This window comes from Bos taurus, chromosome 6, assembly GCF_002263795.3.
Source record: "Bos taurus isolate L1 Dominette 01449 registration number 42190680 breed Hereford chromosome 6, ARS-UCD2.0, whole genome shotgun sequence".
Classification (NCBI taxonomy): Eukaryota; Metazoa; Chordata; class Mammalia; order Artiodactyla; family Bovidae; genus Bos; species Bos taurus.
In genome coordinates, this window is record NC_037333.1 from 110,891,561 (window position 1) to 110,916,402 (window position 24,842).

General features: G+C 46.2%; 1 protein-coding gene across 2 annotated transcripts in view; it reads left to right on the top strand.

Annotated features, from left to right (window-relative positions):
* BST1 (bone marrow stromal cell antigen 1) overlaps nucleotides 1-24,603 on the top strand; it is a 44,038-nt gene extending 19,435 nt beyond the window's left edge. The window contains exons 8-9 of one of the 2 annotated variants that reach the window (XM_024993651.2): nucleotides 2,719-2,778; nucleotides 24,502-24,603. In XM_024993651.2, coding sequence (XP_024849419.2) covers nucleotides 2,719-2,778; nucleotides 24,502-24,583 — 142 coding nt within the window. In that variant the 3' untranslated portion in view covers nucleotides 24,584-24,603. Of the gene's footprint in view, nucleotides 1-2,718; nucleotides 2,779-8,819; nucleotides 10,240-24,501 lie in introns of those variants that run through there. The other variant, XM_002688466.6, reaches the window with a different exon arrangement.
* Nucleotides 24,604-24,842: the final 239 nt, after the last annotated feature.

The window sequence follows — 24,842 nt, forward strand, 5'->3', positions numbered from 1 at the left end:
GTTTGCGGGCCTGTTTGTTTCCCTGGGGGCCGGAGCCCAACACTTCAGTGATTTAGGGGCTTTCCCGAAGGTTTGTGAGTGCGGCAGGGTGCGTGTTACATCTGCAGCCTTTACCAGCACCAGGGACTGTCCAGCTGGCCCTGCCGCCCTCTGGCCTTCTCAAAAGGGACCTGGTGACCCTCCCACCTGAGCAAAGCCCCCAGAAGTGTGGGTCTCCCCCTCCTCAGGCCTCTCCCCAAGGAGAACAGGCCTGTTCTTTTCCCACAGCTTGAAGCTGGACTCTTTCCCTTCTCTGTTATTGCTAACAGTCTCAGAAGACTCTGAAGTTAGTTAGGTGTTATCATCACCCTGTTTTGAACACAAAGTAAAGCACATACTCTTGTTTTGGAAACATAATCTGTGTTCAGAAAAATGCAGAAACCGTAAGTATCCAGTTGGATGAATTTCCCCAGGTCACTGAACACGTGTACCCGGATTAAGAGGCAGAGCGTCACCAGCACCCTCAGTCTCTTCTTGGTCTCCCTTTCAGGCTCCCCATCCACCTGTAGTAGGAACCACTCTCTGGACTTGTAAGAGCATAGATTCGTTTTGTCTGTTTTATATAAATATCCCCTGTTTATGCATGGGTAAATGAAAGGTCAGAGGTTAAGCAAGTTTCCCAAAGTCACCACTCGGTGACACAGCTGAGTTTAGAACCCATCACTGTGTGACCCTGAAGCTTCCCCTTTTTCTTTCTACTCTGAGATTCCTCCTTTCTTACAGCATCAGGTTTTTGTAAATTAAATAAAAGGCAATTCTGATTCTAAAAGAGCTCAGGGATAGGAAAAAAAAAAATGGCTAAAAACTCCACAGTTAGGAGCCCTTGGCTTTGGCCCAGGGACTTCCCTGAGGAGGCTGTCTTTTTACAAGTCATCAGGTCAAATGGGGGCCCAGGGCTGCCTTCCCGACTCACAGCTGTGAGCCTCAAGGCCTCAGCCTGCTTTTCCTGAGTCACGTTGCCCCACCTAAGCTGGACCCAGGCTCCGCCCTTGCATGCCTGGCTCAGCCCCCCAGTTCCTATTTCTGTACCACCTGTGGGCTCTCGCGTTCAGATGGGGTTTTATTTCTCCTGGGCCCCCAGAGAGATAACAACAGGCTTAACACAGGGTGAGCAGCCAGGGTTAATAGATCAGACTCAAGCCCAGATGTAAGTGAGAATCCCCTGCCCGTCAAATTTCAGCTGACACTGACCTCTGTGCCACGGCGGTGGAACTTTCTCCCCACATCCTGCAGATCGTGGCAAGGTCCTTGTTCAAAGCCTTCTTGCCTCCTGTTTTCTGCTTTGCGTTGTATTGACCCACACTCCGTGAAACTCGGTGCGTTTTGGTGGGGGAAGTGGGGAGTCATGACAGCAATACCAAGCTACTTTTTAAAAATTAATATTATTTTTTGGCTGTGCTGGATCTTTGTTGATGTGAGGCGGCTTTCTCTCATTGCAGCCAGCAGGGGATTCCTCTCTAGCTGCGGTGCTGGGGCTGCCCTTGTTGTCAAACACGGGCTGCAGAGCTCAGGCTCAGCAGTTGGGGTGCTTGGGCTGAGTTGCTCTGCACTGAGTGGAATCCTCTGAGACCAGGGATCGAACCTGTGTCCCCTGCATTGGCAGGTGGATTTTCAACCAGTGGCCCACCAGGGAAATCCAATAACAGACTACTCTTGTTAAAAAAAAAATGTATCTGAACGGTGTCCACTGAGAAGTAGAGAGTCCTAGGGAGGGGTCACGTAGCGTGCCATAGACAGAATGCTTTCCTGTTCTTCCCAAGTCCCCTCCAGTCACCCTGTGGCTGACTGACATCCTCTCTTGGCCTGCCTCTCACTGTCACCAGGCTCCTGTCCTCACTGCTACTTTCCCTTCCCTCCGGACTGTCCTGGAACCCGCATCTTCTTCCCTAAAGTCTGGGCACCAGCCATCACCCACGTGCTTCAAGTCCAACCTTCTGCCCGAAGTTCTTATCAACAGATTTTCCCAGAAAAGTTGTACATCTTTACAGAAGTGGTTCCATGCCCAGGCTTTGGAGGGGAGGTTCAAGTTCAGCTCCGGAACTTGCTACTGTGAGAACTTGGCCAAGTTCCTCTGGACAGCTTTCTCAGCTGTCGATCGCAGATAATAATTTGTTGTTGTTGTTCAGTTGCTCAGTCGTGTTCGACTCTTTGTGACCCCATGGACTGCAGCATGCCAGGCTTCCCTGTCCTTCACCATCTCCCAGAGTTTGCTCAGATTCATATCCCTTGAGTCCTCGATGCTAACTATCTCATCCTCTGCCACCCGCTTCTCCTGCCCTCAATCTTTCCCAGCATCAGGGTCTTTTCCAATGACTTGGCTCTTCGCATCAGGGGGCCAAAGTATCGGAGCTTCAGCTTCAGCTTCAGCATCGGTCCTTCCAGTGAATATTCAGGGTTGTTTTCCTTTAGGATTGACTGGTTTGATCTCCTTAGTATGTGCTTTGTTCGGTTGTTGTAAGGAGGGAATGACATCATCTATGTAAAATATTTAATATATCATCAGATTTTCTGGTACATAGTAAGTGCTCAACAAATGCCAGCTAATATTTTTGAAAATAAACTGTGTCCTTCAAGGTCAGAGACTTTATATCTCCAGTACCTTGCAGGTTCCCCATAAATGTATGATGAATGAAAGTCACTTGAATCAGCCCTTAAATATTACTTCTTTTCATTTTGCAGACCAGTGAAGCTCTTACAGTGTGTGGAACACAGCACTCATCCTGACTGTGCCTTAAGTTCGTAAGTAAATTTTTAACCTAACTTCCTTGCTTCCTGAAGATGGCCAGCCCTTACCATTTACAGGATGCTGGTGGGTCACAGTGTCATTTTACGCCCACCCCCTGAGATGCCCGGTTGCAGAGTAAGGTTGGTACGTGTGCACTGCCCCTCTCCATCTCTGCACTGCTGGGTAAGTGCAGGTTTGCTGAGCATCCGTGCAGCTGAGCTGACCCCCGCGTGCACCATGGGAGCAAGGTCACTGCAGCTGCACCGGCGGCAGCACAAAGCCTGGACCTGGGGTGGCAGGACCACCTCTTAAAATTTACTTCTGTGGACCTCAGAAATGAAAGCTATTTTACCAGCAAAAGTGGGCTTATTTTGGGGGACCTCCCTGGTGGTCCGGTGGTTCAGACTTTGCCTTCCAATGCAGAAGCTGTGGGTTCGATCCTTGGCTGGGGAGTTAAGACCCCCACCCCACCCCCTGTCTCGTGGTTTAAAAACCAAAATGTGCAACTGAAGCAATATTATAACAAATTCAATAAAGACTTGAAAAATGGTCCACACCAAAAAAACCTTTTTTTTTTCTTTAAAGAAAGTGAGTTTATTTGGGACCAGTAGAGGAATTGCAGTTTGGAACAAGCAAGCTATAGCAAAAGCCACAGGCAATACTGGAAGTGGTAGCCTTTCCCTTCTCCAGGGGATCTTCCCAACCCAGGGATCAAACCCAGGTCTCCCACATTGCAGGCAGATTCTTTACCAGCTGAGCCACAAGGGGAGCCTGTGAGAATGGATGTGAGAGTTGGACCATAAAGAAGGCTGAGCACTGAAGAATTAATGCTTTTGAATTGTGGGGTTGAAGAAGATGCTTGAGAGTCCCCTGGACAGCAAGGAGATCAAACCAGTCAATTCTAAAGGAAATCAGTCCTAAATATTCTTTCCCTCTACCCCCATTTCCTCTAAGTAATTTCTTTCAGCATTTTGGTCCATTTCTGCCCATACATCCCGGTACACACATATGTTACCAGACACAGATGTGAGTTTGTTCATCTGTTTGTTTTTCGTTTCATCTTATTTTCATTTATTTACTTGCCTTTTCAGAAAAGTTATTTATTTTTAATTGGGGGGTAATTGCTTTACAAGACTGTTGGTTTCTGCCATACATCAGCGTGAATCAGCCACAGATATTCGTATGCCCCCTCCCTCTTGAACCTCCCTCCTACCTCCCACCCCATCCCACACCACAGAGCACCAGATTTGAGCTCCGCGTGTTACACAGCAAACTCCTCCTGGCTGTCTGTTTTACCTATGGTAATGTATTTGTTTGCACGCTTCTCTCCTGGTTCGTCCCCCCACTCCTTCCCTGCCTGTGCCAACGAGTCTATTCGCTATGTCTGCATCTCCATCGCTGTCCTGCGAATAGCTTCACCAGTACCATCTTTCTAAATTTCGTATATAGGTGTCAATATATGAGAGCTGTTTTTCTGACTTACTTCGCTCTGTGTAATAGGCTCTAGGTTCATCCACCTCATTAGAACTGACTCAAATGCCTTCTTTTTTATGGCTAATATTCTACTGTATATATATGTAACACAACTTCTTTATCCATTCCTCTGTCAATGGACATCTAGGTTGCTTCCATGGCCTAGCTGTTGTAAATAGTACTGCAGTGACCACTGGGGTACATGTGTCTTTTAGAATTGTGGTATATGCCCAGTGGAAAGAATATCCTTTGGCTCTTCCCCAAAATGATTACCTCTATTGTAACATAGATGTATATTTTTATTAAAAAGAAATCAGTGCTGAAATTCAGTTCAGTTCAGGTCAGTCGCTGTCGTGTCTGACTCTGTGACCCCATGGACTGTCCAGTGGTGGGACTCCTGGATCATATGGTGGTTTTATTCCTAGTTTTTAAAGGAATCTTCATACTGTCTTGCATAGTGGCTGTACTAGTTTGCATTCCCACCAACAGGGCAAGAGGGCTCCCTTTTCTCCACACCCTCTCCAGCATTTACTGTTTGCAGATTTTTTGATGATGGCCCTTCTGACTGGTGTGAAGTGATACCTCATTGTAGTTTTGATCTGCATTTCCCTAACAATCAGTGATGTGGAGCATGTTTTCATGTACTTCTTGGCCGTAAGTGAAAAAGAGAAAAACAAATGTCATCTATTAATGCATATATGGTAGAATCTAGAAAAACGGTACAGATGAACCCGTTTGCAGACAGGAATAGAGACACAGATGCAGAGAATGGATGTGCGTGGACATGGTGGGGGAAGGGGGGGGTGGAATGACTCAGGAAATTGGAATTGACATGTACACACACTACCATGCAAGGAATGGCAATGAAGGAGACGTTTACATCATCAGTACCTGCACGTGTCCCTGGAGTGGCTGGCGAGGTTAAATCCCTCCCTCCAGTGCTCTGCTGGTCACTCCCTGTGAATTAGGCACGCCTGTTTTTGAGGCCTCTCACAGGAAGGGAAAGAATAGACGAGGGCCTGGGTCTTCACTTTCCTCTCCTGAGAATGAAACCCACCCTCCCTTCCCTGCTTAATATTTATCTCAAAGGCAACACATCCCAAACTGGACTCCTGAATTTACCCACTGTGTTGGGCTGAGTCATACATCTAAATATGTGCAGGTCCTAACCCCTGGAATGAGTGGGTTTTACTTTATGTTACAAAAGGAGCTTTGCAGATATAAGAACGTAAGGGGAGAGATGGGGAGATGGGGAGACAGTTCTGGACTGTCCACGTGGGCCCTGTATGTAATGTAAGTGTCCTGACAAAAGGGAGGCGGAGGAGGCTTGGTTCGAGAGGAGGAGAAGGTGCTGCGGTCTCGGAAGCAGAGATCGGAATCCTCGCAGGTAGATGCCCCGGCACGCATGCTCAGTTGTGTCCGACTCTCTTCAACCCCATGGACTGTAGCCCACCAGGCTTCTCTGTCCTGGGGATTCTCCCAGGCAAGAGTACTGGGGTGGGTTGCCATTTCCTTCTCCAGGGGATCTTCCCAGTGGTGCACTTAAAAAATATGTTTTTAATTAATTCACTAAGTTTTTGCTGCGCATGGGCTCTCTTGTTGCAGTGGGCAAGCCTCACAGCGGTGGCTTTTCTCGTTGCGGAGCACACGCTCTAGGCACGTGGGCTCAGTAGATGTGGTGCGCGGGCTTAGTTGCCCTGCAGCAAAGTTTGTAAAACACACGGACCTTTGTTTAAAGAAAAAAAGTTAAAGAGTAGATGGTTTATGTCACATATCTCCATAAAGCTGGGGTGGTGGAAAACCATGTAACAATACGGAAACATTCTCACAACCAAAGTAAGAAATGTGTAGTAAACAGTCTTATCGACTTATAAGTTAATGGACAAAAATTCAATGTGTGGATCATCTGCAGGATTGGTGAGGATATGAGGAAGCAGACATAATCGTGTTACTGACATAAGGCCTTGCTGTGTCAGTCAGGGTTCCAAGGAGAAAATCAGATTTCTCATCTTGGCCCCAGTTTACGGTTCAAAATGTATTCCCCTACTCCGCCCTGGCCCTAGGTCACAAAAGTAGGAGAGCAAATTTCACTTGCTTAGGGATAGTGGAGAAAAGGACTTTTCATCGGAAGAAATTCAGAATCTAATGAGCAGCTGTTGATATAAAGCCAACTTATATTACTTTTGTGTTAAGTTTAGTAACAGTCTGTATTTTTTTTTATATTTAACTTATTTATAACATTTTAGAGGATTTAGCATATACAAATAGCTCTTGGAATAGCCGTGTGATTCCAATATAAATTTAACTTTTAAATAACTGATTTTAGACTTAGAATTTTTAGTTGAAAGTTATTAGCGATTTTTACTTTTTTAAATCAGTCATTGCTGCTGTTCAGTTGCTAAGTTGTGTCTGACTCTTTGTGACCCCATGGACTGCAGCATGCCAGGCTCCCCTGTTCTTTAAATCAGTGTTGAAATGTTTAAGAGAATTAAGATTAAATTTTATACATTTATTAAATTTACTAGCATCAAGTATTTAAGAAGATTTTGCTCACTTGAAGTCACTTAACAATATTTTATAAAGAAAATGTAATATTTTAAAATGAACGTTTAAAAGAATCTAACCTAAAATGTTCTGGGAATTAGAATAATTTTGAAGTCCCCTTAGAAGTTATTATCAGAGCTCATTCGGCTTTTAAATTAGAACAAGACTATTCATAAATGAAATAGAAAAAGTGTATGGGAAAGTTAAGATTTTGAATTTGTTAATGTAATAGCTAGAATTAATTTTTAAAACCAAAGTAACTGCAAGTAATGTGTTTTTCTCTCTGCATAAATGCTGTCCTCAAGCACAACTCCACATTGGCCTGAAAAGCTTAAGCTAACATGTGACAGGTCAGTGCAAAGAATGTGGACCCAAACATGTAAAGTAAAAGAAAACAAAAGTATATTTCTGTTTGTGCATGATATTGAATGTAAATGGTAGAAATAGATCTGAAGTGATAAACTCCCAATCCCTAACAGTGATTACTTCTAGGGAAGGGAGACCCACTATTACTGTGCTTAGTTCTGTATTATTTTATTTTATTAAAAAGTAAAAATAAGTTTATCTCTGTCTTAATGGGTTAATTATTTAAAAGCAAAAACTAATCAATTTTGAATGAACGAAGTCTAGAAGAGGAACTCAATCAGATGTGCAGTTATAGAAAATGTCCAGCAGGCAGAGCCATAGTACAACTTTGTGGACTGCTGGAGCTTGCTTTAGCGAAAAAGAGGTGATCAGCACTCACTCTAACAATAAGCCACTAGTAGAAAGCCAGGCAATGGCACCCCACTCCAGTACTCTTGCCTGGAAAATCCCATGGATGGAGGAGCCTGGTAGGCTGCAATCCATGGGGTCGCTAAGAGTCAGACACGACTGAGCGACTTCACTTTCACTTTTCACTTTCATGCACTAGAGAAGGAAATGGCAACCCACTCCAGTGTTCTTGCCTGGAGAATCCCAGGGATGGGGGAGTCTGGTGGGCTGCCGTCTATGCGGTCGAACAGAATCGGACACGACTGAAGTGACTTAGCAGAAAGCCAGGGAATAAAGACATCAGGGTGTTTCCTAAATTTAAAAACGTTGTCTTTGATTGCTTTCAAAGAATTCATTACTTCTGTTTTTAAAAATCTGGAGGTTGGATCCTAATCGCTATGGCCACAGTCCCTATTTTGGCCAGAGCCTCTCTCAATGTCTTTATGTCATAACTGGTTCTTCATCACCAGTTAAACTCTAATAGTGTAATATCCATCAGTAGATATTGCTGCATTTGGGTAACTTTATGGTGCATCCATACAATCAGAATTCCCCCAGGAGAAAGGATGAGTACCTCCATATGTACTAGTATGGAAGCAGGTCCAAGATGTCGTGTTGGGTGAAGGAACAAATTGTAGATTCCATTGTGCTTAGACGAAAGGATGTGGTAATTTCTTTGCACGCACGTGGGACTGTCCTGAGAGGACAGCTCAGACTATCAAGAATTATCTCTATGCAAAGTGGGAATAGGGAGGCCTGGGTAGGGAAGATCCCCTGGAGGAGCAAATGGCAACCCACTCCAGGATTCTTGCCTGGAGAATCCCATGGACAGAGGAGCCTGGTAGGCCCCAGTCCATGGGGTCGCAAAGAGTCGGACCCAACTTAGGGACTGAACAACAAAGAAGCTTTTACTTTTCACTTTGTAACTTTCTGTGCTATTTCTTTATTTTGAATTGACTTATTAATTTTGGCTGTGCTGGGTCTTCATCGCTGTGTGTGGGCTTTGCCTAGTTGTGGTGAGTGGGGTTCCTCTCTAGTTGCGGTGCTCAGGCTTCAGTAGTTCATGCTTACAGTCTTAGCTGCCCCATGGCATGTGGGATCTTCCCGGATCAGGGATCCAACCTGTGTCCCCTGCATTGGCAGGCAGATTCTTAACCACGGGACCGCCGGGGAAGTCCCTTCCTGTACTATTTAGATTTTCCTGCAGTGTGCATGTATTTTTCGAGAGTAGGTGCCATGCATCAATACTGACTTTTTTTTTTCCTGTTTCCTTTTTAATTTGCAGGGCAGCAGCATCTACTCAAAGGGAAGCCTTTTATGCAGTACGAGGTGCCTGCTTTATCTTTTCTCTCTTAGCAGCTTTCACTTCAGTTGCTCAGATGTAACTAGAAACTCAGTTATGCTGCCTTAAGTGGCCCACAGACCTGAAGCCTGCCCTTGCCCAGTCATCCTTGTTCTGTATACACCAAGTGGTTCCATTGTCTAAAGAAGCTTCGTGCTGGCTGAACAATGTTCTGAAATGGATTGTGAGTGATATACATGCTCAGGATTTCAGAAATTAATCTAGCTCTATTTAGCTGGTTAAAAACAACTTCATTAGAGCAAAGTTAATTATTATTTTCTTATTTTCATAATACAATGCATTGAGACACAGACTGTCTTTTATATAAGCAAACATTTTAAGAAAATTTTAGTACAACTGTGTATATATTTTCATATATTCTTATGCCACCAACAGGGCATACTGCCTGTTTGTTGACAGCTTCAAATACATGTATACTATATAAGTATATTCAAAGATGTTTGGTAGGCAAAGAGTTGTATATGAAGATGCCCATGTAATGGTTATTTATAATGAGGGGGAACTAAAAATTCTAATAATAGGGAACTCTTTGCATATGATTTAGTATATCTGTAGGATGGGATACTGACTCTGATGCTGGGAGGGATTGGGGGCAGGAGGAGAAGGGGACGATAGAGGATGAGATGGCTGGATGGCATCACCGACTCAATGGACGTGAGTTTAAGTGAACTCCGGGAGTTGGTGATAGACAGGGAGGCCTGGCGTGCTGCGATTCATGGGGTCGCAAAGAGTCGGACACAACTGAGCGACTGAACTGGACTGAACTGAGGATGGGATATCATTCAGATAGGAAAAGTCATGCTTATCAGCCCAACTGTCCTTCAACCGGTGAATGGAGGAGCTAACCTTGGTACATCTGTACAGTGGAATCCTACTCAGTAGTAAGAAGTAGCCAGCTATGGATAAATGAAGCAGTGTGAGCGAGTCTCAATTGCACTGTGCCAAGTGAAAAAAGCCAGACCAAAAGGCTACGTACTATATAATTCTATTTACAGGACATTCTGAAAAAAAGCAAAATTATAGGAATGGAGTACTTTTCAGCCTCAGCGTTAAGACTGGAGAGGGCACTAACTAAAAAGGAGCCCTGTAGGGGCTCTAGTTGGGGAGACAGATTGTTCTGGGTCTTGACTGTGGTGATGGTAACAGGAGTCTATGTGTTTGTCAGCTCTCCTTCCAGTTTTTTCAGAATTGCATGCAAAGGAGTCATTTCATTGTATGTAAATCATTTTCAAAGAACATTTCATGCCATAGAAAAATGTCAATGATAAGTGTAAGACGTAGAGCATAAAACTGTTTCTCATGTGATCCACTTGTCAAATAAAATACAAATGTAACACATCAATGTGTGTGTGTTACCTATACATAATTAAATGAATAAATCAGACCAATCGATCCTGAATATTCACTAGAAGGACTGATGCAGAAGCGGAAGCTCCCATACTTTGGCCACCCGATGTGAAGAGCTGACTCATTGGAAAAGACCCTGATGCTGGGAAAGATTGAAGGCAGGAGGAGAAGGGGGTGACAGAGGATGAGATGGTTGGGTGGCATCACTGACTCGACATGAATTTGAGCAAACTCTAGGTGATGGTGAAAGACAGGGAAGCCTGGCGGGCTGCAGTCCATGGTCACAAATAGTGAGGCACGACTTAGGAACTGAACAACAAAATCGATGAAAGGAAGCGTTAGTCGCTCAGTCATGTCTGACTCTTTGCAACCGCATGGATTATAGCCTAGCAGGCTCCTCTGTCTGGAATTCTCCAGGCAAGAACACTGGAGTGGGTTGCCATTTCCTCCTCCAAAGGATCTTCCCATCCCAGGGATCGAAAAGCGGCCCAAATGCAGAGTAGTAATCTCTGCAGAATGGTCTTTTCAGTGATTCCTATTCTTGACTTTTGACCTTTTGTGTTTTCCAAATTTTCTCTAATAAGCGCACATCCCTTTTCTAATCAGGAAGAGAAAACTAAACCTGCCTTCTGTGTATGGTCATTTAACGCAACACACATTTCCAGAAGACGAAAACAAAACCAGAAGTTGTCACGGCCACTTCTCTGTTCTTGCTCCTTATTTTTTCACAGAGATCGGTGTAGGAGGTTCAGATGTGAGAACTGGCGTAATCTGGTGCCCCAGTGCCCACAAGTAGTAATGGGAGTTTTCACTTTCTGTCATTTCCTGTAAACCTCCGGAGAGAAAAAGAATTGCCCATCGCAGGCAGAGCTGTTCCTCAAATGTGCTCACCTGAGAGCAGGGCTCTCTCTTCCTCCTGACTTCACTCCATTTTTTGTAAACACTTGCCCAGAGTCTGATGGTCATTGTGTATAAGATGTATTTACAGCCCAACCTCGTGCGTCTCTAGAGAGCAGCTGAGATGCTGCCCTGGGCATGTCTCACTGGCAGTGATCACAGGTCTCCTAGTTAGCTCCCCGTGCTGCCCGTCTCTTCCTCCCCTGGTTGCTCCTCATCGCCCACCACTATCCCTCTTGTGGGGTTCACACGTCATCCACCCCTCCCCATGGTGCTCACTGCAGGGTTCAGGAGAGGCCAGGTTCCTTGACATCAGTATCGGTCACCTTTATCACCACCATCATCACCATCTTCGTAAGCTTCAATATCATCACCATCACCACACCTACTATTTCTTGAATTCCTACCAAAAACCAGTCATTGTTATCTACTTTAATAATTCACGAAATTCTTATTACTCTCCTCATTACTATCTCATACTATCTCATCCTCATTACTGTCTAATCTTTGCAGAAAGTCAAGGCTTGATAAGGTTAAATCACTTTTTTCAAGGTCGCCCAGTTAGTCATGGAGGGGAAGTGTTACATCTAGGTGGACTGACTCTAGAGTTGGGGTGCCTTCCCATCTGCTGCTCGAAATAAGTCCCCAGGAATGTTAAAAAAAAAAAACAACCAAAAACTCAGATTCTGTTCTGGAAACCTCTGAACTCGCTCCCGCGTCCTCTTTCCACTTTCTCAGTCTTCTTAGATCTCCAGCCCTACACTCCACCTACCATTTATGGTTTTGCTTCTCCCTTACACTTTGACACGAGAAATAGCCTCTCTTGTCTCAAACTGGGCTCCCCTTTTCTCTACACTTGCATCGCTCCTCCTCACCTCAGCACACTTAAGGACACGTGTCAGGGTAACATGCTTTCTATCACTCCTTCCCAGAGCGGACATTGTCGGACCCCTATTCAGACCACCTGAGCCCTGCAGGTGGGAATTAGACTTACAGCTCGAATCCCTCCAGGTGTGCAGATGAGCGTGCAGTATTACCAGCATCAAGGCGCTTTTTTGCTTTCTATAGCCGAGGCCCCATGGGTTTTGGAGAAGCCTGGTTTGGATGGTTGAATCTTGGGGTGTTTTTTCTTTTTATAGAAATGTTGAACACATGTATCCTTTGTCATGAAATACCGGGTTATGGATGTCTTACTTTAGCTCCAGAGAATACATTTGACCAAAGTTTCATAGAAGAAAGAGACAAAAGGAAAGAAAGAAAGAAAACCCTCTCTGTAGTGTTTCACACTTCTGTCCCAGTTCACTCACCATAACAACCCACATCCTGTGACAAGAAGTACAGCGTTGTGAAGACAGCCAGCTTGCCAAAGCGACTTTTGTTCCTGCTTCAGCTTTGGAATTCATCCTTTGTCCTTCTTTGTGTAGGTCCCAGAATTTTATGACACCTCCCTTCCCTACACAATGAGCTCTGATAGGTTTCCAGATGGATCCAGACCTTACCAGTTATCTTATTATTGAGGATTATCACTTGAGTTACCACCTCTTTCCACCATGTCCAGCAACAGTAGGTTATACAAGTGTCCAAACAACATAAAGCTGGTCAACCTGGAGGAAAAGGAGGCAGGCGTTGTGATCCATGCAGTGCGAGGACCCATGCTCAGAGAGGCCCACGCTTGGTCTAATTCCTCTGTCTTTATATTCTTAATTTTTGGACAAGGAGCTCAGCACTGTAATTTTTCACTGGGACCTGCGAATCATGTAGCTGGTCCTGAGTGGAAGTAAAGCATTCCAAGACAAAGTGGGTCTTGGTCTGTCTAAGGTGGCCTGTTAATGCGGAAGAAACAGACGACAGAGTGTCTTGGGTGACGCAGGTTGCCAAGACTGAGCTCAGCGGTGCTGCTGGGTGGATGGACGTTGCTGATTTGGGAGTGGTTCCAGATTGCTTCCCTGGTGGCTCAGTCGGAAAAGAATCTGCCTGCAAATGCAGGAGGCCTGGGTCTGATTCTTGGGTTGGGAAGATCTCCTGGAGAGGGAAGTGGCAACCCACTCCAGCATTCTTGCCTGGAGAATCCCATGGACAGAGGAGCCTGGCAGGCTACAGTCCTTGGAGTCACAAAGAGTCGGACACGACTTAGTGGCCAAACCACCACCACCACCACCAGGGGGGCATAGTCTGCAAGCTCCATTCCTTGGCTTTCCTGGAGATTCTATTAATAGGAGTGCTTTCTGCTTAAGCTGGAGTGGTTCTGTTGTTTGCAGCTGAGAATCCCGACTGACAACTCCCAACTCTAACTGAAGCCCTCCCCAGCCAAAGGAAAAGGGGAGAGATGTCTTGGCTCACCGTGTCTGCACATTTGGGAAGCTTATGAGGTTGTTATTATTATTTTTTCACTTTTTACTTTGAATTGGGGTACAGCTGATTAACAGTGTTAGGATAGTTTCAGGTAAACAGTGAAGCGACTTAGCCGTACATACGCCTGTGTCCCTTCTCCCCTACAATCCCCTCCCGTTGCTTATGAGGTATCTCCGTGATGAAGGACGGCATTCTTACATGAGACGGCAGCTCTCGGCAACGTGGCCAGAGTTGGATGAACTGGCCTGTCCAGCCTAGGCAACTTCCTGCTGCCTCTTGCTGTGCGCTCTTTCTAACCTGCCGTGGGGGACAGAGGTGCCAAGCCCATTGCTGTGCACTTCAGCTGCTCGCGCTTTGAACCACCATCTCTTCTTAAAGAATCTCACTAACTCTTCTGTCCCTTCCCCACCAAAAAGAAAGATTACTGTCTTAGTCCATTTGGGCTGCTGCTATAACTAAATACTACAGACTGGGTGCTGGCTAAGTCGCTTCAGTCATATCCAACTCTTCGATCCTGTGGACTATAGCCTGCCAGGATCCTCTGTCCTTGGGATTCTCCAGGCAAGAATACTGGAGTGGGTTGCCATTTCCTCCTCCAGTGGCTCTTCCTGACCCACAGATTAAAGCTGTATCTCTTAGGTCTCCTGCATTGGCAGATGGGTTCTTTACCACAGGTACCACACTGGGTAACTTAAAAACAGCAGAAATTTATTTCTCATAGTGCTGGAGGCTGAGAAGCCCAATGTCAAGGTGCCAGAAAAGTCACGTTCTGGTGAGGGTTCTCATCCTGGGAGATAAGCCAGAGCATCCCTGCTGTGTCCTCACATGGAAGGAGGAGCTCAGGCTCTCTCTGGAGCCTCTTTTTTAGACACTAATCTCATGTATTGGGACTCCACCCTCAAGGCTTACCTGTCCCCAAATCATCACTTCAGGCATTCGGATTTTAATGTTTTGGGAATGAGTCTGGGGGTGGGGGGACACAAACATTTAGACCACAGCAGGCACTGATGCCCAAGTCAACTCAGAACACTTCACAGCTCATCAATCCTGCATCTTACCCCTTCTCCTTAGAAGATTCAACCAAACTCCGCCCACAAAGTGGTCTGGGTCTCCCTTTGTGCTCACAACGCTCTTCTGTTCCACCCCTACGTCTTCGCCAGTTATCTCCTGCCCACCATTTGGATCTCAGCTCAAGGCTCGCTTCCTCCCCGAAGCTTTCCCTGACCACCGTTCCCAGTCTAGGTCAGGTTCCAAGTTCTTTTCCTTATTTCAGTTTGTAATTATATATTTATCACTATCAATATTGATTAACATCTGTATCTGCCCTCTCACAAGGCCAGGGAACAGTGCTGTGCTTAGTTGCTGAGTCGTGTCCGACTCTGCGACCCCATGGACTGTAGCTCACCAGCCTCCTCTGTCCACGGGGATTCTCTAGGCAAGAATATTAGAGTGGGATTCCATGTCCTCCTCCAGGGAATCTTCCCAGCCCAGAAATAGAACCCAGGTCTCCCACATTGCAGGCGGATTCTTCACCAGCTGAGCTAACAGGGAAGCCAGCCAGGGACAAGAGGTGACATGAAAAATAATTAACCATCACTGTGTCACAGGCCTAACCAATCAGAGCGGATGCCAGATGTTCTCATCAGGAAAACCACTAGCTTTAGCACCAGCAGCGTGGAGGGATGGGGTTAACTCTGTTCATTGTATCTTCAGCCTCTGGCCCAGTGCTTGACACATAAAAGGTGCTCAGTAGGATTTCCCTGGTGGTACAGTGGATGGCAGCCATGAAATTAAAAGACGCTTACTCCTTGGAAGGAAAGTTATGACCAACCTAGACAGCATATTAAAAAGCAGAGACATTACTTTGCCAACAAAGGTCTGTCTAGTCAAGGCTATGGTTTTTCCAGTAGTCATGTATGGATGTGAAAGTTGGACTATAAAGAAAGCTGAGTGCTGAAGAATTGATGCTTTTGAACTGTGGTGTTGGAGAAGACTCTTGAGAGTCCCTGGGACTGCAAGGAGATGCAACCAGTCCATCCTAAAGGAAATAAGCCCTGAATATTCACTGGAAGGACTGATATTGAAGGTGAAACTCCAATACTTTGACCACCTAATGTGAAGAGCTGACTCATTTGAAAAGACCCTGATGTTGGGATAGATTGAAGATGGGAAGAGAAGGGGCTGACAGAGGATGAGATGGTTGAATGGCATCGCTGACTCAATGGAAATAGGTTTGGGTTGGTGATGGACAGGGAGGCCTGGCGTGCTGTGGTTCACAGGGTCGCAAAGAATCGGACACAACTGAGCGACTGAACTGATCTGAACTGAACAGTGGATAAGAACAGCCTGCCAATGCAGGGACATGATGGGTTCAATCTGTGTTCAACTACTGAGCCCAAATACTGCAACTGCTGAAGCCCAGCAGCTTAGAGCCTGTGCTCCACAGCCAAAGAAGCCACCACAGTGAGAAGCCCGTGCACTGCAGTGAAGAGTCGCCCCCATCCTGTGCAACTAGAGAAAACCCTCGCAGCAATGAAGACCTAGAGCAACCAGAAAGAAAGAGACAATACATTTTAAAAAGATGTTCAGTAGAAATCCCCATGAGTAAATGATTGTTCTCTGTTGTTGATCCTAGATTTGCTCCACAGCTTTTTCAGACCTAATGTGTTGGACCCATTGTGACTTCCTAGCCTGCCCTGACTCAGGACATGGACACCAGTTAGCCTTGCCTCCTGAAGCTCCTGGTCAAGCCTTCCAACTTCCAAGCCCAACAGACACTCGGGCAGCTGGAGGAAGAGTGAATGCCTTTCTTCAATCCAGGACACGCTGGGGAGCATGGTGTGATGGGACACCAGCTCGACAGGGAGTGGAGGGGGCTGGGAACAAGGTCAAGCTCAGAGTGGGTGAAGTGAGCAGAGTATGGCAAGAAAGATAGCAGAGAAACAAAATCCAAGAAGAACTGGAATGATGTGGAATGTTTATGGTGTGGCCACTGCTATGAATCGTAAAAGTGACGTCAGTGTCTTAGAGAGGCTGTGCCCAGCTAGGCTTCCCTCATGGCTCAGCTGGTAAAGAATCTGCCTGCAGTGCAGAAGACCTGGGTTCGATCCCCTGGAGGGAAGATCCCCTGGAGAAGGGAAAGGCTACCCACTCCAGTATTCTGGCCAGAGAATTCCATGGACTGTATAGTCCGTGGGTTGCAAAGAGTTGGATAAGACGGAGTGACTTCTTTCACTTTTACCCAGTGGGCACCATCAGACCAAGGACTTGCCATGAGCCACACGTGTCCTGATCTCTCACTCCTTATGTCTTGAATGGGTTGGTCTCTCTGTGCTGATATCCCTTCCTGCTCTGCCATCTCTTTGTCAGATTTTAAGCCCCTTATGCCTCAGGGCTTCCCAGATGATTCGGTGGTAAAGAATCTGCCTGCCAATGAAGGAAACAGGGGTTCAATCCCTGGGTCAGGTAGATCCTCTGGAGAAGGGAATGGCAACCCAGTCCAGTATTCTTGCCTGGAAAATCCCATGGAAGGAGGAGCCTGGTGGGCTATGGTCCATGGGGTTGCAAAGAGTCGGACACAACTGAGTGACTGAACATGAGCGCATACACCCTAAGCATCACTTTGTAGGGGAGCAAAACTTTCCTCCCTGAAATGTCTCTTTGGCATGTGGATTATTTTGAGCTGAAAAGAATCAAGACTCAAAAAAGTCGGGAAGAAACCTTGAAATTCCTCCTAACTGCCTAAAAGAATTTAGATGGCGGGGGTTCCCTAGAATAGAGCTATCACCAGAGATATCTGCAAAGATCTGGGCTCGGTGGGGGTGGAGGAACTCGACAGGGCTTAGCGATCAGAGCCCACTCTGTGACCCACTGTCTCTGTGTGACCCACTGTCTCTGCGTAACCCAGCAAATATGTGTTTACCAGACATTTGCTTGGCTATTCATGTGAATTGCATTTTTACCCTTTGTGGTTCCCAACCACTACCCACCATATCCTCTTTCATCTTTGGCTGAAGATGTTATTTAAAGTGAAGACTTCAGTTATTTTGGTGAGTGCCTTAGTTTATCTGGATCTCTCCCATGTATACTAAAGAAAATGAAATCGCTCAGTCATGTCCGACTCTTCGCGACCCCATGGACTGTAACCCATCAGGCTCCTCTGACCATGGGATTCTCCAGGCAAGGATACTGGAGTGGGTTGCCATTTCCATCTCCAAGGGATCTTCCTGACCCAGGGAGCGAACCTGGGTCTCCTGCATTGCAGGCAGACACTTTACTGTCTGAGCCACCAGGATATATACTAAACTTCTGTTTGATTGTCTCCCGTTACTCCATCTCACTTCAATTCAGTTCTTAGTCTGACCAGAAGCGTCTAGAAGGGTAGAGGAAAATCTCTTCCTACTGAAAACCTTCTGAGTCCTCTGGTTCCTCTGCCACCAGGGCCTTGGTTGTTCTTTGCTGCCCCAGGCCCTGTGAATTTTCCTGACATGATTCATCTGCCCTGTCTTGTCATCGCTAGGACTGTGGTTTTTTCTGAAGACATACATAATTTCCTCCCTGGCTCAGCCTCGGCTGGGTAAAGTGGATACTTCATGTGCAGCTTCATTGAGAAAGTAGACTTGTGAATGAACAGGCTTCAGAGAAGAAAACACAGGATGGGTGATTCTTTGATTTGCTTTTAATGTAAATTTTGTTGGAGGAGATCAGGGATGGTACAAGGGAAGATTAAAAGCGTTGCATATCACTTTTCTTTCTTTTTTTAAAAAAACCTTTTTATTTGGCATCAGAGTATAAGCCGATTCCCTGGTGGCTCAGGGGTAAAGAATCTGCCTGCAACTCAGGAGATGCAAGTTCGATCCCTGAGTCAGGAAGATCCCCTGGAGGAGGAAATGGCAACCCACTCCAGTATTCTTGGAAACTCATGGACAGCCTGGGAAAACTCATGGACAGAAGAGCCTGGCAGACTATGACCCATGGGGTCGCAAAGAGTCAGAGACGACTGAATCGACCGTGTCTGTGCGCAAAGCCGATGGACAGTGTTGTGATAGTTTCAGGCAGACAGCGAAGGGGCTCAGCCCTACATACACGTGTCCACTGTCCCTCCCATCCAGGCAGCCGTGTGACACTGAGCATCGTTCCCTGTGCTGCACGGCCGGCTCTGGCTGGCTATCCATTTTAAATAGAGAGATATCACAGGACATCCCTCATATGCGGATCTAAAAAGAAGACAATAGGAACGAAATTATTACAAAACAAAAACAGATTCACACACTTAGAGATTAAATTTATGCTTGGGGGGTGGGGGGGATGGGGAGAAAGGATAGTTAGGGAGTTGGGGTTTGACATGTACACACTGCTGGATTTGAAATGCATATTTATGCTCTATTTCAGTGAAACATGAAATGTGTGATCTACTCTAGTGTGGGTGAGGGGAGCAGCAGGGAGCATGACAAGAGGCCTAAGAACTTGGGGTTCCTAGAAAGGAAAAGAAAGATCCCTCCTGACTTGCAATTCAGCTTGTCTCAGGGCCAGCCGGCTCCTCAGGCTAATCCCATGGAAACCCGGCCAGGGGCATCTATTAGGCCGGGCTCGGAGAACACAGCGTCCCCTGCCTTTGGGTTGCCTGGGTAACCAGTGGATTTGCACAGTCTCTCACAGCACGCTGGTCTGTGACTTCATTAGATGTCATTTTGAGCTCCGTGGAAAGGAAAGGGATTTTTTTTTTTTTTAATAACATTACTTTTTTTCTGAATACAAAAATAAGGACAATGGCTCCCTTGAAAAACTTTGAACAATACAGAAAGATTAATGTAAAAGGCAATATGGGTCTTCTGTCATACTATGTGCATCATAACAGATTTTTCTCTACGTATGTTCAAACACATTTGTTGTCCTAGTTGCTAAGTAGCATCTGACTCTTTGTGACCTCATGGACTGCAGCCCGCCAGGCTCCCTTGTCCTTCATTGTCTCCCAGAGTTTGCTCAAATCCATGTCCATGGAGTTGGTGATGCCATCCAACCATCCCATCCTCTGTCATTCCCTTCTTGTCCTGCCCTCAATCTTTCCCAGCATCAGAGTCTTTTCCAATGAGTTGGCTCTTTGCAACAGATGGCCAAAATATTGGAGCTTCAGCTTCAGCATCAGTCTTTCCAATGAGTGTTCAGGGTTAATTTCCTTTAGGATTGACTGGTTTGGTCTCTTTGTTGTCCAAGGGACACCTGCTCCTGTTTTTGAACACAGAAAGCTGTATTTGACAACTGAGAGCAGAATCATTTGACTGCAGATTCTAGGCTTTTGACATGTTAAAATGTTGATTTCAAACAATTGCTGATCCACTTCCCCCCAGCCTAACTTCTACAGAGGTGCTAGAGAAAGCATCCTAAGAGAGGATCTCGATTTCATGATCCCCTAATTAAGATATCACAGGAAACTGGGACCCAGAGGATGGTCATGTTCCAGAGCTCAGGTGAGTCCTTGGGGCGGGGTGCCAAATGTGGGTCCTTGGCTTCATGCACAAAATAATTCCAGAGTGAGTTGAAGTAAAGTTAGAGCAGATTTAAAGCAGATTTATTCAGGGAGAAACACATTCCATAGACAGTGTGGGCCATCTTAGAAGGCGAGAGGCTCTGAAATATGGCATGGTCTGTACCCCACCAGGCTCCTCTGTCAGTGGAATTTTCCATGAAGAATACTGGAGTGAGTAGCCATTCCCTTCTCCAGGGGATCTTTTTGACCCAGGAATTGAACCCAGGTGTTCTGCATTGCAGGCAGATTCTGAATTGTCTTAACCACCAGGAAAGTATCAGTTTTTATGGGCAGGATAATTTCCTTGGAAGGAGAGCTATAACTAACCTAGACAACATATTAAAAAGCAGAGGCATCATTTTGCCAACAAAGGTCTGTACAGTCAAAGCTGTGGTTTTTCCAGTCATCGTGTATGGATGCGAGAGTTGGGCCATAAAGAAGGTTGAGCCCCGAAGAATTGATGCTTTCAAATTGTGGTGCTGGAGAAGACTCCTCAGAGTCCCTTGGACTGCAAGGAGATCAAACTTGCAAGGAAATTAACCCTGAATATTCATTGGAAGGAAGTTCCAATACTTTGGCCAATTGACATAAAGAACTGACAAATTGGAAAAGACCCTGATGCTGGGAAAGACTGAGGGCAGGAGGAGAAGGGGCGACAGAGGATGAGATGGTTGAATGGCATCACCAACTCGATGAATATGAGTTTGAGCAAACCCCGGGAGATAGTGTGATAGTGAAGGACAGGGAAGCCTGGCGTGCTGCAGTCCGTGGAGTCGCTAAGAGTCAGACATGATTGAGCGACTGAACAACCACAATCCACACAGAACATTTCTGGCACTCCTGGTTGTCAAATATGTGGATTTTTTCCCACCCCAAGCAATTCTCTGACACCAGCTGCATGTCCTACAATTCAACTCAATTCAGAAGCTACCTATCTGGAAACAGCGTCAGATTCCACAGGTTACGGGCTCAGCCTCACAAGACTGCCCTCCACTAAGTCCTCTTCAGCTGCCTGTCCATGGCCCAGGTTTGTTTCTGAACCAAAGTTGGGTCTGCTCACCCACAGGCAGTAAAGCCAATCTACTGACACCAAGTTGTGGTGAAGGCAAGTGCAGCATTTGTTGTAATATGCCAGACAAAGAGTCCAGGACAGGTAGGGCTCAAAAAGCCAGAACTCCCCACGGGTTTCAGCAAAGCAATCTTACAGGCCAGGTGAGGGGGAGGGGGAGGGTCACAGAGTATGCGGCCAGTTCGCGCACAATTCTCTGATCAGTTGATGGTGACATAACACTGTCATAATGATAATTCACATTATCAGTCTTCAGGCTCCAGGAGGCCTGGGGGCTAGGGGCTCAGGGTCATCAAGTAATTAACATCTCCCTTTGGTCAGGGTTTTAGGATCTGAAAAAACAGCTCAAAAAAATGTGCATCATATTCTGTCACCATGTACTTCATTTCAGTCACTCAGTCGTGTCCCACTCTTTGGGACCGCATGGACTACAGCATGCCAGGCCTCCCTATCCATCACCAACTCCCGGAGTTTACCCAAACCCATGTCCATTGAGTCGGTGATGCCATCCAGCCATCTCATCTTCTGTCATCCCCTTCTCCTGCCCTCAATCTTTCTCAGCATTAGGATCTTTTCAAATGAGTCAGTTCTTCACATCAGGTGGAGTTTCGGCTTCACCATCAGTCTTTCCAATGAACACCCAGGACTGATCGCCTTTAGGATGGACTGGTTGGATCTCCTTGCAGTCCAAGGGACTCTCAAGAGTCTTCTCCAACACCACAGTTCAAAAGCATCAATTCTTCAGCGCTCAGCTTTCTTTATAGTCCAACTCTCACATCCATACATGACTACTGGAAAAACCATAGCCTTGACTAGATGGACCTTTGTTGACAAAGTAATGTCTCTGCTTTTTAATATGCTGTCTAGGTTGGTCATAACTTTCCTTCCAAGGAGTAAGCATCTTTTAATTTCATGGCTGCAGTCACCATCTCCAGTGATTTTGGAGCCCAGAAAAATAAAGTCAGCCACTGTTCTATTTACCATGAAGTGATGGGACCGGATGCCAGGATCTTAGTTTTCTGAACGTTGAGCTTTAAGCCAACTTTTTCACTCTCCTCTTTCACCTTCATCAAGAGGCTTTTGAGTTCCTCTTCACTTTCTGCCATAAGGGTGGTGTCATCTGCATATCTGAGGTTATTGATATTTCTCCTGGCAATCTTGATTCCAGCTTGTGTGGTGGGGGTTTTAGCATCTGAAAAAACAGCTCAGAAAATGTGCACCAGATACTGTCAGCACGTACTTCAGAGAAGAACGAAAGCAGAGTGTGTGGGAAGGGGAGTCTGTCCCGGGAAGGCCCCTAGGGTCCTGCTGAGGTTGTCCCTTGTGCTTCTGTTCTTGTCCAGTCGCTCAGCCATCCCGACTCTTTGTGACCCCATGGACGCAAGAAGCAGGGACTGTGCTTCTGCCTGACCCACTCAGCCATTCCAACTCTTTGTTACCCCATGGACGCAAGAAGCATGGACTGTGCTTCTGCCTGACCCGCTCAGCCATTCCGACTCTTTGTGACCCCATGGACACAAGAAGCGTGGACTGTGCTTCTGCCTGACCAGCTGTAGACCAGAGCTTCCCACGACCTTCTCTTTGGAAAGCCAATTCTGGCTTCTGTACCCTGACACTGAATTAAACCTTGGGGATGGTTTTAGGTGAAGTAGAAAAGAATGGCCTTATTGCTTTGACAGGCAAAGGGGGCCACAGTGTGCTAATGCCCTCAAACCCGTATGTCCTAAGTTGGAGACTTGGAGAAGTTTTATAGTAGTTATCCAAAGAGGGCATGATCATCTCATGGACATTCTTCTGATGGGTTGGTGGTGAGGTAAGTAGGAGTCCAGATCATCGACCTTCATGTTCCAACTGGTCTGGGGTCTACATGCTTGTGGGCAGCATCTATGGTTAATCATTCACTTCTCCTACCTGGAGGGAGTTTCAGTGTCTGCAAAACAGCTCAAAGGTATTGATTATTGTGTGTACTGATGGGGAAGCAGGACCTTACCCTGTTGTTTATCTTGACTGTTTGCTTTTCCTGGTCGCACATCCCCTCCCTTCCCTAATGAATAACTGCTTGAATCTGCCCAGTGGAACTCAGGGAAGGTCATAGAGGCTGAATGAAACCTATTTCCCGTAATCAAAGAAATGGGGGTCCCAGGAAGGCTGTGTGCCCAGGAGCCCCACAAGGCCTAAGCCCCACAAGGCTTGGTATCATTTGTGATTGGTTTGCCAAAGTGGGTCACATAACTCAGGAAACCTGTCCACAGGTTATCATTTAATAAAAAGGCTGTGACTTTTTATTAAAAAAGTCACACCACCAGCGAGGGGTCCCCTGGTGGCTCAGTGGTAAAGAATCCACCTGCGAATGCAGGCAATGAAGGTGAGGCAGGTTCAATCCCTGGGTCGGGAAGATCCCTTGGAGAAGGAAATAACAGCCCACTCCAGTACTCTTGCCTGGGAAATCCCATGGACAGAGGAGCCTAGTGGGCTACAGTCCATGGCATCACAGAGTTGGACACAACTTAGCAACTAAATAACAACAATAAAACTCAGGAACAGCCAGATGGAAGAACTGCAGAGACAAGAGACAGGGAAAGGGAGGGCATAGAGCTTCCAAGCTGTTTGCAAGCCCCGCTTCTCCCACACCTCCATGGGTTCAACAACCTGGAAGCTCTCCTTTGAGGTTTCCATGGAGCCTTCCTTACCTAGGAAGGCACGATTACCTAGGAAGGCATGACTGATTAAATCGTTGACCATTAGTGATTGAACTTAAACTCCAGCAGCCCCCCTGCCCCCCAGGTCAAGGGGGTGAAATTGAAAGTTCCATCCCTCTAGTCCTGTGGTTAGTTCCCCGGGCAAGCAGCTCCCACTCTTACCTACGGTCTTTCCAAAAATTCAACTATTAACATAACAAAAACCACCTTCACTGTCCTCCTCACTTAAGAAATTCTGAGGGTTTCAGGAGTGCTGTTGCAGAATCAGGGATGCAGACCAAATATGTATTTCTCATCAGAAGTCACAGTATGACGGAAGCCAAGTGGGGTCACTGCCCAACACCATGGCTAAGATTCTGTGAGGTGTGAATGAAGAATTGCCATCAATAAACAAAGTATGTTGAAGCCATCAAACCATCACATTACAGTCATCCTGTCTGAGGAAACTCATAGAAACAGGATGTTTGGCATCAGCCCCTGCAGCCACTCCCCCCAGCCTTCATCCCGGTGTTGTACTCCAAGGAGACTCAAGGTGAGAGTCACAGGGTGCTGGCCCCAGATGGCTGAGGTGCCTATCGAAGGAAGGGTTTCAGTGAGCCCAGACTCTTGCATCTTCCTATACATAGAAAATTGCTAATTTCCTTAACTTGAGGTCACTGGACTTTTTAATTAATAGTCAACCTTTGATGTTCTGACTACTTGTTTTTGTTGCAGAAACTCCTATATATCCCGGCTCCTCCCTCACCTCTTTGGAGCAGTCCCTCAGAGCTATCTGAGATCATGTGTCCCAGGCTGAAGACCTCAGTTTTGTTTGCCAAATAAAACATAATTCTCAACTTTTAGATTGTGCTTTTTTTTCTTTTTCAGTCAACATCAGTTCAGTGTAGTTGCTCAGTCGTGTCTGACTCTTTGCGACCCCATGGACTGGAGCACGCCAGCCTTTGATGTCCATCACCAACTTCCAGAGTTTACTCAAACTCATGTCCATCGAGTCGGTGATGCCATCCAGCCATCTCATCCTCTGTCATCCCCTTCTCCTCCTGCCCTCAATCTTT